The sequence below is a fragment of the Schistocerca gregaria genome, chromosome 3, assembly GCF_023897955.1.
Source record: "Schistocerca gregaria isolate iqSchGreg1 chromosome 3, iqSchGreg1.2, whole genome shotgun sequence".
Lineage (NCBI taxonomy): Eukaryota > Metazoa > Arthropoda > Insecta > Orthoptera > Acrididae > Schistocerca > Schistocerca gregaria.
Genome location: NC_064922.1, coordinates 711,746,498 through 711,759,153, shown reverse-complemented (window position 1 = coordinate 711,759,153; position 12,656 = coordinate 711,746,498). Strand labels below are relative to the sequence as shown.

The 12,656-nt window shown below is 47.7% G+C and overlaps 1 protein-coding gene across 1 annotated transcript; it reads left to right on the top strand.

Annotated features, from left to right (window-relative positions):
• Positions 1-504: 504 nt before the first annotated feature.
• Positions 505-6,617, top strand: LOC126355567 (uncharacterized). Its single transcript, XM_050005929.1, has 3 exons — positions 505-589; positions 1,202-1,631; positions 6,422-6,617. Exons 1-3 carry the CDS (start codon positions 505-507, stop codon positions 6,615-6,617), a joined length of 711 nt encoding a protein of 236 aa, XP_049861886.1.
• Positions 6,618-12,656: the final 6,039 nt, after the last annotated feature.

The following is a 12,656-nucleotide window of genomic DNA, read 5'->3' as shown; positions in this document are numbered from 1 at the left end:
TAAAGAAAAGATGGTTTCAATAGTAGCTAATAACACATTGTATTCTGAAAATAATTTAGGTAATGTAACAGTCATTACACTTATTACAGTCTTCCTAATGTGAAACGTAGGAAGAGCGCTTCTTGCTAGGTCAGCGATATTCCTTCAAAAGGTACATTGTCTTCTCTTTTATCAGATAAATAATATTAACAAACTATATATTGTTTTTTTTAATCATCGTCTACACAGATAATAACTCGTGCTTATTGTATTTGTCATTTTTACTCGAGGCATTTCACATGAAAAAATGTCAACGTTTTTCACATACTACATAAAAATATTGTATCATCTTCAATTATATTCACAGGCAAAATACGCCAGGAGACGACACATAGCCCCCTGCACTGTTTACGCCGTTTACATTAAATTTTATAGCTTAACAGGCCATATCGCCAGTCGTCGCTGCCGGAGCGAGCCGAGATGTCGTAGTCACGCCCGGAGTTCCGAGGAGCGCTGAATAGAGCGATGGATATGGCGGATCGCCGCTCGGACGAGCCTGCTCGGTCGACGGCTCCTTCTGGCCCCTCACTTATGACGACTGGAGATGCTGGTGTGGCAGACCGCCATTCGGAGGAGCCTGCTCTCCCGGCAGCCCCATCTGAACGTTCCGGTCACCGTCCATGGACTACTACTTGAATGACGATTCTGGTGAAGGTGATGTCATAGTACATGACGCACTCCGAGCCGACGAGAGGGCACAAAGGATGAATGTTACCGCGCTGCAGCGCTCAGAGGGCCAGCGGCGCAAAAGCCCAATCTCCTCAGCACCAGCCGTGGCCAAAAAGGCCCCCAAGAAGAACAGACCGCTTGCTGTGTCAACTAGCGGTGGCAGATGAAGTGCCACACCAGATGATAGCGTGGCGGGTGCGACCTGGAGCACCGTCACGTCTCGGCGGGCGGCCAGACCCAGGGCGACGCCTTCCCCTCCGCCCACGGATACTGCTAACTGCTACGGTGCTGCACCAAAGCAGACTAATACCACGGCTGCTGTCCACTCTGGCTGCTCGGCAGAAGAAGAGGAAGCCTCTCGATCGGACACCATCGCCAGACAGTAGCAGCGGTGGCCGCAGCCCATAGTCTTTGATGTGACCAAAGACTACAAAGGTTTCCTGCAGCTAGTGAAGCAGGGAACGACTGCAGACTTTTACGGTGCGAGATGCAGCGGAGTCCTTTGTGCGGCTGCAAGTAGCAAATACGGGCGAGTACATCAAGGTGAGAAGCGAGGCATCGAACCAGGGCTTGTACTGGTTCACGCACGCCGCCGTTCCTGAGAGGTTACTGAAGAAAGTCGTCAAGGGCTTCCCCAAGGCGGCTGAACCAGAACTTCTGAGAGACGATCTGGTGGAGCGTGCCTTCAGCGTGCGCAACGTGAAGCGAGCCAAGTCCCACGTCACGCACAAGGAGTCGCCTTCTCTGCTGGTGATCGCCACCGACACACCAGAGAACAGGCGGCTCTACCAGCAGGAACGTGTGGCCAACACAACCGGCACCGTGGAAAACCTGAGGCAGAAGAGGGGCTTGGTACAGTGCTTCCGCTGCCAGGGGATGGGCCACGTGGCTCGCCACTGCTCTTTCCCCGAGGCGTGCGTTAAGTGCGCAGGCGCCCACGCTAGCAGACTCTGCCCTCTACTGAGGACGCATACACCGAAGTGTGCCAGCTGTGGCGGCCCACACGAGCCGAGTTACCGCGGCTGTGAAGTTATTAAGGGCGCGGTTGCTCGCCAACGCCACGTCCACCTTCTTATGGCTAATGTTATAGCTTCTTAGTGCAAGTTTTGCTTGTTAGCATTTCATGCGTCTCCTTGGTTTGGCGTGTGGGTTTTGTTCATCTTTATTGTGTGTGAGTTGGAGGGGGGGGGGATGAACTTCTGTGCTTTTTGCGGTGTGGAAGTATTTTCGGGGGCAAATTGTCTTCAGTGCATTTTGAGGCTGTGGGGAAAAGGAGTACGTCGTCTGGTTACGTCGTTTTATATTCGGTCGAATAGGACAATGGATCTTCTGTAGTGGTCTCATGGATTTTGAGGGGCTCCAAGCTCTCTGATGAGTGGGTTTGCGGCGTCTTGAGTCTTCCTGTAGAACCGTCGTGAAGTTTCCTGTACGACTTAAAGTTCTTCAGCTGCTTCTTTTATGTAGCGAAGTGAAAACTGCAAGTCCGCGTGGAGTACGTGAAATAGGATCTTGTTCTATAGTGACTGTAGGCGCTGTAAGTGTGTTCTTGCTGTTCAGCCCCGGACTTCGCGCGCATAGTCCATTAGGGGTCTAACGTACATTCGGAAAATCAAAAGTCCATTTGCAACGGAGAGGTTGGATCCTTCGTTGATGAGGGGCTACAGGGCCCCTATCCGCTGATTGACCTTGGACGGATGTCTTTTATAAGGAGCTTCCAAGTCAGTTGTTTATGTATGATGACGCCAAGATCACTTGCAGTGACTTGACTTCTCGCGGTACAGAGAAGGTCATAGAGGCGCAGTTTTCGGGCAGGCATAGTCTTCCGACGAGTGAAGATGACGGTTTGGGTCTTGGCTGGATTAAAGCTGATGCGCCACTTGGCTACTCACTGCTCAAGGGCATTGAGGGCGCTTTGAAGACGTGGTACGAGGACCTCTTTCCAACCGCTTCGCGTGTAGAGCATCGTGTCGTCAGTGTAGATACCCTTCTCCACTCGTGGTTGTGAAGGGATATATGATGTGGAGTATAGGACTGGTCCGAGAACAGATTCATGGGGAACGCTGGGATTGATGCGAAGAGCTGTTGAGAGTGTATCTTCTCTCCGGACTGCGGAAGTGCGATTCTACATGTATGAAGCAATAAAGAGGATGTACGTCTTGGGAAATCTCAGTCGGTTGAGCTTTCATAGGAGGCCCTGATAGCAGACACTGTCAAAAGCCTTCGTAACGTCTAGCAGAACTTCTCAGAAGAATTCTTTCTTGTTGAAGGCTTCAGTGATGTTTTCGACTGCTCGTAGTATTTGTTGTGTCATGCTGTGGCCTCTACGAAAACCGAACTGTTCCTGAGGTAGGGCGTCATGCTGGTTGATGATGTCTTGCAGTCGTGGTAATAAAAACCGCTCAAACAGTTGGCTGATGTGAGGGAGAAGACTGATGAGTCGATAGCTCTAGGGGGGGGGGGCGATCTTTTCCCGGTTTACGTACAGCAACTACTATAGTGTGCTTCCACTGGGCTGGGAAGACTGCTGTGGCGAGAATCCAGTTGAAGATTGCTGCAAGTCGCACTATCGCAGTCCAAGGCAATTGCTTCAGGACACAACCCTGGATGTCATTTCAGCCAGGGGATGTATTCGGTGGCAGTGCCCGGATGTCTGCCAGCACTTCTTCTGCAGTAATGGGCGGGATGGGGTCGTCTTCTTCGTCAGGTTCCTCGAGTAGAGTCCCCACTTCACGTTAAGTGGTGTTTATTCGTTGTGGATCCACCCTGTCGTTCAGTGGTTGAAATTTGGCTTCAAAAGTGTGTGCCCAAATATTTGCTTTGTCTTCCGGTCGATATGCAGTCCTATACTGAGTCTGGAGTGGTGGAATCGTCGTCTGTCGGTTGGTGAAAGAGCTGACCGAGTGCCAATGCATCCGGTCTGACGTAAAGGCTCCGCGTTTCGCTGCCCACTGTCGTTTTTTTCTTTTCTGGGCACTAATGCGTCTTTGATGTCTCTTATCAACTGGTTTATCTGCCGTTTGAGGTGTTGATCTCCCGCTATGCGCCATTAACGGCAGAGCCGGTTTCTTTGACGCATGTTTGCTATGATTTCTGGTGACAGTCCCGCCGCCGGTAGGTAAGGCCTCTTCGGTGGTGGTGTGGCGAGGATGAGCGCCTCAGTGATGGAGTCGGTTAATTCGGTAACGGAGTCTTCAGTGATGTCTTTGTCAGCTTGCAGTACGTCGACGGAGAATGAGACATGTTCACGAAAAGGGTTCCAGTTGGTGCGTCTAAGATTGTGGCGGCCAGCGTGATGTTTGGGTGCAATATGCAGGTAGAAGATGACTGGTAGGTGATTGGAATTTAGAGCACGTATGAGTTCACCGGTCATGAAGTGGGGTTGCCTTTAGTGATGTAGATGTCGATGATGTCCGGCCGACCACGAGATGGGTAAAATGTTGGCTCTTCTGATTCACATATATAGGCATTTGCCTCTTCAGTTGCCTGCAGGAGAAGGCGGCAGCTCATATTCATGACCAGAGAGTTACAGGCGGCATGTTTAGAGTTCAGGTGTCCTGCTACAAAGGGTTTTCCTGGCGTACGGAGTAGTGCTCGGGCATCATCCACGCCAAGAAACTGTCGAGGACTGCGGTAGCCTGCTATGAAGGTACGAGGATCACTCCAAAAGAAATGCACACTATTTTTGTAAAAATACGTTCTACAGGTGTGAAAGTTTTACATTGTGCAGATACATCCTTTCCGCTTGTTTTCAAACTTAGTTCAACATGTTCCCGTGAGTGGCGCCACCACAGCACGTTTTCAAGGTGGCTGCCACACTTGACGTTCGTTAGAAGCAACGTGCTGTCACATAAGTCCTGTGCTGTCAAAAGGAAACAGTGGGAAACATCCACAAGAGGTTGAAAAGGGTGGATGGAGATGCAACTGTCGATCGCAGTACAGTTAGTCGGTGGGCAAGCCGGTTACATGATGAAAGGGGGCACTGTAATATTGAGGACTGTCCTCGTAGCGGCAGGCCTCGTACTGCACACACTCCAATGTGCACCAAGTTAACGAATTGGTGACTGCTGACAGACGCATCACAGTGAACGAAATGTCACCCTACGGGAAGGAAGTGTTTGCAGAATAATGAAAGTGTTGGTGTTAAGAAAGATTTGTGTTATCTGGGTTCCCAGGATGTTGACTATCTCTTACAAAGAAACAAGAAAAACGGTATGCAGCGAACTTTTGGAACAGTACGAGAATGGTGGAAATGAATGGCTTGGAAGAATTGTGACAGGTGATGAGACACGGCTCCCTCATTTTTCATCAGAGACAAAGAGGCAGTAAATGGAGTGGCATCATGCAAATTCAGCCAAGAAAAAATAAATTCAAAACTCCACCTTCTGCTGCAAAAGTCATGACTACGGTGTTTTTAGATTCCGAAGGACTCTTGCTTGTGGACATCATGCCAAGTGGAACCACCATAAATTCTGATGCATATGTGACGACACTGAAGAAACTTGAAGCTCGAGTGAGTCGTGTTCGACCACATCGGCAAAAGCAGGATGTTTTGCTGTTGCACGACAATTCACAGCCACATGTCAGTCAAAAAACCGCACGATCACAAAACTCGGAGGGACAACACTGAATCACCCGCCGTACAATCCTGACCTGGCTCCACGTGACTATCATCTCTTTGGGAAACTGAAGGACCTATTCGTGGAACAAGGTTTGAAGATGATAACTCCCTTGTGCACGCTGCCAAAAAGTGGCTCCAATAGGTTGCTCCAGAATTTTCCTGTTCGGGTATACAGGTGGTGGTTCCAAGATGGCGCAAGGCACTTGAGAGGGACGGAAATTATGTGGAAAAATTAAAATATGGATCCTAAAGAACGTATCTACACACTTTCAAACATGTAGAATAAAAGATGGATTAAAAAAAAAAAACATGTACATTTCTTTTGGAGTGACCCTCGTAATTTGTCCGGTCTGGATCTCCACAAAAACTGCAGTGTCTTCGATGTAGCGGGTGATGGGTGGTTGCACTTCATGATGGATGATGGAACGGTGAATGAAGATGGCAGTGCCCTCTCCGTGCTTCAGTCTGTCGGTCCTGTAACATCTGTAGTTGGGCATATTCGATCGTATTCCAGGCTTCAGGAAAGTTTCGTTGAACGTGCATATGTCGATGTTGTTGTCGATGATAAATTGCTGTAGTTCTGGAACCTCATGGGTTAGGTTGTCGGCGTTGTACGTCATAATCCTAAGTTCGTCTGGTTAGGAGCTCTAGGCATGACGGTGAGGTGTAAATGCGACTCTGGCTGCCGGTATGGCTTTGCTTCAATGGTGGCGGCGATGGTAGCAGGAAGTTGACCGAGTGTTCTGCTCACGTCCGCAAGCGATGATGCAATCTGTGCAAGCAGCGTATAGATGTCTTACTGGTCTGTCCTGGGCGGCGGTGGTCGTGGAGCTGGAGGTGCGCAGAAGACTGCCGAATGCTTCCTCCGCCGTCCGCGCCCAGTCTCGCAGCTGGCGAGGCGGCCGAGAACCGCGAGGACGACACCGGCAGCCGATGCTACTACCTCCGTCTGTACTGAACGGTGCCACAGAAGAAGGCGCACCCGCGCCGGGAAACGTGTCCGTGAGGGCACGCATGAAGAACAGAGCGTCGACCCCCCCCCTCCCCGCGGGGTAAAACGCGCAAAGAAGATCCCACATCGACGGGAGGCGGCAGGAGTGGCAACACACCAGCCGCCACCTGCAACTCAGATGCACCTAGTCAGGGCCCTGCGCACGCAATGCAAGAAGGAGAGCTCGCTGCAGCTGTCTCCGCAGTCTCTGCTGTGATCGACATGGCCACGCACCTCGCCGACTCGCTGCAGAGAGCTGCCGAGGCACTGCTGTCCGCCACACCGGCGGCCGCCCATTAGCCGTCGCAGTAAAGGCGCTCCTACGCCGTCTGCGCCGCCAGCAGCGAAGTAGGCCCCCATAGCTGCCTGCAAAGGACACAGCGCAGAAGAAAACCTGAGAAGGGTAACGTGCTGACACGAAGGAAACGAGAAGAACACAACACACACCATTCCACAGAATACCTGGAGGCCAAGTAGGGTTAGCCTACTAGGACTCCGCTTACGCAGGGGTCGGGTTGCCCCTGATGAAGCCCGGACAGTCGTGTGAAGTTAGCACCCCTTTTTCGAGAAATATACATTTTTTCACAGTTGTTGTTAATGTGCCATAGTTCTAGAGTTCTTAGCACAAAATTTCAATTGTTGTTGTTGTTGCGGTATTCAGTCCTGAGACTGGTTTGATGCAGCTCTGGATGCCACTCTATTCTGTGCAAGCCTCTTCATCTCCCAGTACCTACTGCAACCTACATCCTTTTGAATCTGCTTAGTGTATTTATCTCATGGTCTCCCTCTACGATTTTTACCCTCCACGCTGCCCTCCAATACTAAATTGGTGATCCCTTGATGCCTCAGAACATGCCCTACCAACCGATCCCTTATTCTCGTTAAGTTGTGCCACAAACTTCTCTTCTTTCCAATCCTATTCAGTACCTCCTCATTAGTTATGTGATCTACCAATCTAATCTTCAGCATTCTTCTGTAGCACTACATTTCGAAAGCTTCTATTCTATTCTTGTCCAAACTATTTATCGTCCATGTTTCACTTCCATACGAATACTTTCAGAAATGACTTCCTGACACTTAAATGTATACTCGATGTTAACAAATTTCTCTTTATAGAAACGCTTTCCTTGCCATTGCCAGTCTACATTTTATATCCTCTCTACTTCGAACATCATCAGTTATTTTGCTCCCCAAATAGCAAAACTCCTTTTCTACTGTAAGTGTCTCATTTCCTAATCTAATTCCCTCAGCATCACCCGACTTAATTCGACTACATTCCATTATCCTCGTTTTGCTTTTGTTGATGTTCTTCTTATATCCTTCTTTCAAGACGCTATCCATTCCATTCAACTGCTCTTCCAAGTCTGTCTCTGACAGAATTACGATGTCATCGGCAAACCTCAAAGTTTTTATTTCTTCTCCATGGATTTTAATACCTACCCCAAATTTTTCTTTTGTTTCCTTTACTGCTTGATCAATATACAGATTGAATAACTTCGGTGATAGGCTATAACCCCGTCTTACTCCCTTCCCAACAACTGCTTCCCTTTCATGTCCCTCGACTCTTATAACTGCCATCTGGTCTCTGTACAAATTGTAAAAAGCCTTTCGCTCCCTGTATTTTACCCCTACCACCTTTAGAATTTGAAAGAGAGTATTCCAGTCAACATTGTCAAAATCTTTCTCTACGTCTACAAATGCTAGAAACGTAGGTTTGCCTTTCCTTAATCTTTCTTCTAAGATAAGTCGTAAGGTCAGTATCGCCTCACGTGTTCCAACATTTCTACGGAATCCAAACTGATATTCCCCGAGGTCGGCTTTACTAGTTTTTCCATTCGTCTGTACAGAATTCGTGTTAGTATTTTGCATCTGTGGCTTATTAAATTGATTGTTCGGTAATTTTCACATCTGTCAGCACCTGCTTTCTTCGGGATTGGAATTATTACATTCTTCTTGAAGTCTGAGGGCATTTCGCCTGTTTCATACATCTTGCTCACCAGATGGTAGAGTTTTGACAGGACTGGCTCTCCCAAGGCTGTCAGTAGTTCTAATGGACTGTTGTCTACTCCGGGGGCCTTGTTTCGACTCAGGTCTTTCAGTGCTCTGTCAAACTCTTCACGCAGTATCGTATCTCCCATTTCATCTTCATCTACATCCTCTTCCATTTCCATAATATTGCCCTCAAGTACATCGCCCTAGTATAGACCCTCTATATACTCCTTCCACCTTTCTGCTTTCCCTTCTTTGCTTAGAACTGGGTTTCCATCTGGGCTCTTGATATTCATCAAGTTGCTCTCTTTTCTCCAAAGGTCTCTTTAATTTTCCTGTAGGCAGTATCTATCTTACCCCTAGTGAGTTAAGCCTCTACATCCTTACATTTGTCCTAGAGCCATCCCTACTTAAGCCATTTTCCACTTGCTGTCGATCTCATTTTTGAGACAAATTTCAATAGTTCTGGAGAATTTGGCGAGGAAAACAATATTCGAAAAATTTTCGTGTTGAAAACATTTTTTATCAATTTTCTTCATGAATTAAACTTGTACAACAGTTCTGAGAACGGTTCTGAACAGAGCCCCAAGAGCTCTATCAAAAATCGTAATAACATTTTTCTATGGCAATAATAGTTTGTGATAAATTGATTTAATGTGGGACACACTTTCTCTACAGAAAATATAAATATAGTCGTACAACAGTTCTGATGACAGTTCTGGACACCATGTGAAGAGTTCTATCGAAAATCCTAGTAGAACTTTTTTGTGCAGGCAATAGTTTAAGAGTTAATTGCAACTTAATTAAGAAACCCATAAGAGGTCCTACTGTGAAGCAGGCACCCTTTTTTTCAGAAATATATATTTTTTCAGAGTTCTTGATAGATAAGTCAGTTCTAGAGTTCTCTGTACAACATTTCAATACTTCTGCAGAATTTAGCGAAGAAAACAACATTGTATAACATGGCTGATTCAGGAACCCTTTCCTTCTGATACAATTCTTACTGTTGCCACAATAAATCACTTATGCACAGATTCCAACTGTACTGATCATTACAAAAATATAACCATTGACCAGTGACGCACATTTCTTGCAGCGTTGTACAAAGCATTCGGCTTATACGCTGTGAAAATACCACACTTAACGCTATTGTAAAATTTACGGTGGATGGCTTCCTTTTACCTTTTATTGGCGAAAACTGTAACTTCCACAGAATCCTTCCAGCTTCTTGTCTACTGTAACATTTTCTCCAAGGGTGTAAGATTTGTGGTAGTTGCGTACAAACACAGTAAATATTTCCCGAATAGCTGTTAGCTTGTCTAATAGTCTCCTTTCATCACGAATAGCGCGCCTTCTCGTGATAGCTTCCTGTCTCTGTATACCGTTCATGGTTGTATGAATCAGTATCGACGCTAATGCTCTCTTGATGAGATATGAGCCGATTTCTCGTTTTTATCCACTGCGCCCTTTCGTATTTCACAACACACAACAATGAAAAGCATACGGAGAAGGGAAGCTGTTAACGAAGCAGCGCCAATACTGCAAATTGTTGAAAAGTAATTTACAGAAAATTTCGACACGTGTCAATCAGTTCCGCCCGATGGAACGATAATGAAAACTCTGATACGCCCCTGAGACCTCTCAAGACCAAAAAATAATAAACAAAGCACAGCAACAATGCAAAAGTCGTGGCACTACATCTGGAAACAATGAACACGTGAACTGCGTCTATTAAACAATCGGCAAATGACGTCAGTGTAGTAGTTACAATAGAGGTAGCATCAAAGCTTCTCGCGGTAGCATCAAAGCTAATGACAACAACAGCTGCACTTTTTGGGTGGCGCGCGCCGCGTCGTGTGAAGCCGCCGGCCAGCGCTGCATTTCGCTCCTTGATCTCCCCTAATGACTAAACAGTTCTACTCACTCTCATGCGAATAATCGTTATGCTCGTTGGTTAGAGCTCTTGTGTAGTCGGTGCCTGTTGTGCAGTCGGCGCTGTTGTGTAAGTGATATTTATGAACCAGATCACTCATAAAAATGTACAATCTACCATAATTGAAACGTCTTCTCAGCATGGAGGAATTTAAAGTAATCGATGATAGAGGCATTCAATTCACTCCCTCTCATACGGTCTTCCAAAAACTGTCCGATGCCATGGTCGACATCGGCTCGAAAATGTCTTCAAAACATATTTACTCAACAATTAAAGAAAATCGTCACGATCTGCTTGCTTTTGTTAGAAACACTTTCAGGCTGGAATGTTACTTTGAAGAAAAAGACGACGACAGCAAAGATGAGTCGTGGAACGTTTTTGATTCTTCGTGCAACCAGGAGATGACAAACCATTTCGACTTACTACTGTCAGCAGAAAAATGGTCTACCATAAAACCAACAAAGAGGAAACTTGGAAAGCCTTCAAGACTGGAAATAGGGAAATGGACCGATTTGATGATGGAAAAAAACGTATCTACAATGAAGCTGAAGTCATCGTGAATCAGACTAAGGATGACAATCTATTTGATTTGCATCAATGGAACATCAGCGCCACCTTGATAACATTATCAGAGGTGGTCCACGTCATTCATATATTGACGAAAAGAAAGATGATGACAAGAAAACTGATGATGTTGAAAATAATGATGACTGTCTTTTGGAATCAGTTTTGAACTCTAAGAAATCTAATGCAAACGCGTGGATTGATAGGGCAAAACGTATCTACAATGAAACTGAAGTCATCGCGAATCAGATTAAGGATGACAATCTATTTGACGTGAATCTGTACAACATTCCTAATGCTGCAGAGATGCTGAAGGAGTTGATATACTATATACCACTGTGGACAGCTATGATGTATCCTTCTTTCCATTTCCTTTATCTACACTCCTGGAAATTGAAATAAGAACACCGTGAATTCATTGTCCCAGGAAGGGGAAACTTTTTTGACACATTCCTGGGCTCAAATACATCACATGATCACACTGACAGAACCACAGGCACATAGACACAGGCAACAGAGCACGCACAATGTCGGCACTAGTACAGTGTATATCCACCATTCGCAGCAATGCAGGCTGCTATTCTCCCATGGAGACGGTCGTAGAGATGCTGGATGTAGTCCTGTGGAACGGCTTGCCGTGCCATTTCCACCTGGCGCCTCAGTTGGACCAGCGTTCGTGCTGGACGTGCAGACCGCGTAAGAAGACGGTTCATCCAGTCCCAAACATGCTCAATGGGGGACAGATCCGGAGATCTTGCTGGCCAGGGTAGTTGACTTACACCTTCTAAAGCACGTTGGGTGGCACGGGATACATGCGGACGTGCATTGTCCTGTTGGAACAGCAAGTTCCCTTGCCGGTCTACGAATGGTAGAACGATGGGTTCGATGACGGTTTGGATGTACCGTGCACTATTCAGTGTCCCCTCGACGATCACCAGAGGTGTACGGCCAGTGTAGGAGATCGCTCCCCACACCATGATGCCGGGTGTTGGCCCTGTGTGCCTCGGTCGTATGCAGTCCTGATTGTGGCGCTCACCTGCACGGCGCCAAACACGCATACGACCATCATTGGCACCAAGGCAGAAGCGACTGTCATCGCTGAAGACGACACGTCCCCATTCGTCCCTCCATTCACGCCTGTCGCGACACCACTGGAGGCGGGCTGCACGATGTTGGGGCGTGAGCGGAAGACGGCCTAACGGTGTGCGGGACTGTAGCCCAGCTTCATGGAGACGGTTGTCAATGGTCCTCGCCGATACCCCAGGAGCAACAGTGTCCCTAATTTGCTGGGAAGCGGCGGTGCGGTCCCCTACGGCACTGCGTAGAATCCTACAGTTTTGGCGTGCATCCGTGCGTCGCTGCGGTCCGGTCCCAGGTCGACGGGCACGTGCACCTTCCGCCGACCACTGACGACAACATCGATGTACTGTGGAGACCTCAGGCCCCACGTGTTGAGCAATACGGTGGTACGTCCACCCGGCCTCCCGCATGCCCACTATACGCCCTCGCTCAAAGTCTGTCAACTGCACATACGGTTCACGTCCATGCTGTCGTGGCATGCTACCAGTGTTAAAGACTGCGATGGAGCTCCGTATGCCACGGTAAAGTGGCTGACACTGACGGCGGCGGTGCACAAATGCTGCGCAGCTAGCGCCATTCGACGGCCAACACCGCGGTTCCTGGTGTGTCCGCTGTGCCGTGCGTGTGACCATTGCTTGTACAGCCCTCTCGCAGTGTCCGGAGCAAGTATGGTGGGTCTGACACACCGGTGTCAATGGGTTCTTTTTTCCATTTCCAGGAGTGTATTTGTTCGTCAGCAGCGACTGAAGGACAATTTTCAAAATTAAAGACAA

Bases quoted from the DNA above. Each gene is read 5' to 3' on its own strand.
- LOC126355567 (XM_050005929.1), top strand. From the start codon at position 505: ATGGATATGGCGGATCGCCGCTCGGACGAGCCTGCTCGGTCGACGGCT. The intron at 590-1,201 runs GTGTGGCAGACC...TGCGAGATGCAG, and splicing joins TATGACGACTGGAGATGCTG to CGGAGTCCTTTGTGCGGCTG. The intron at 1,632-6,421 runs GTGCGCAGGCGC...GGGAGGCGGCAG, and splicing joins TTCCCCGAGGCGTGCGTTAA to GAGTGGCAACACACCAGCCG.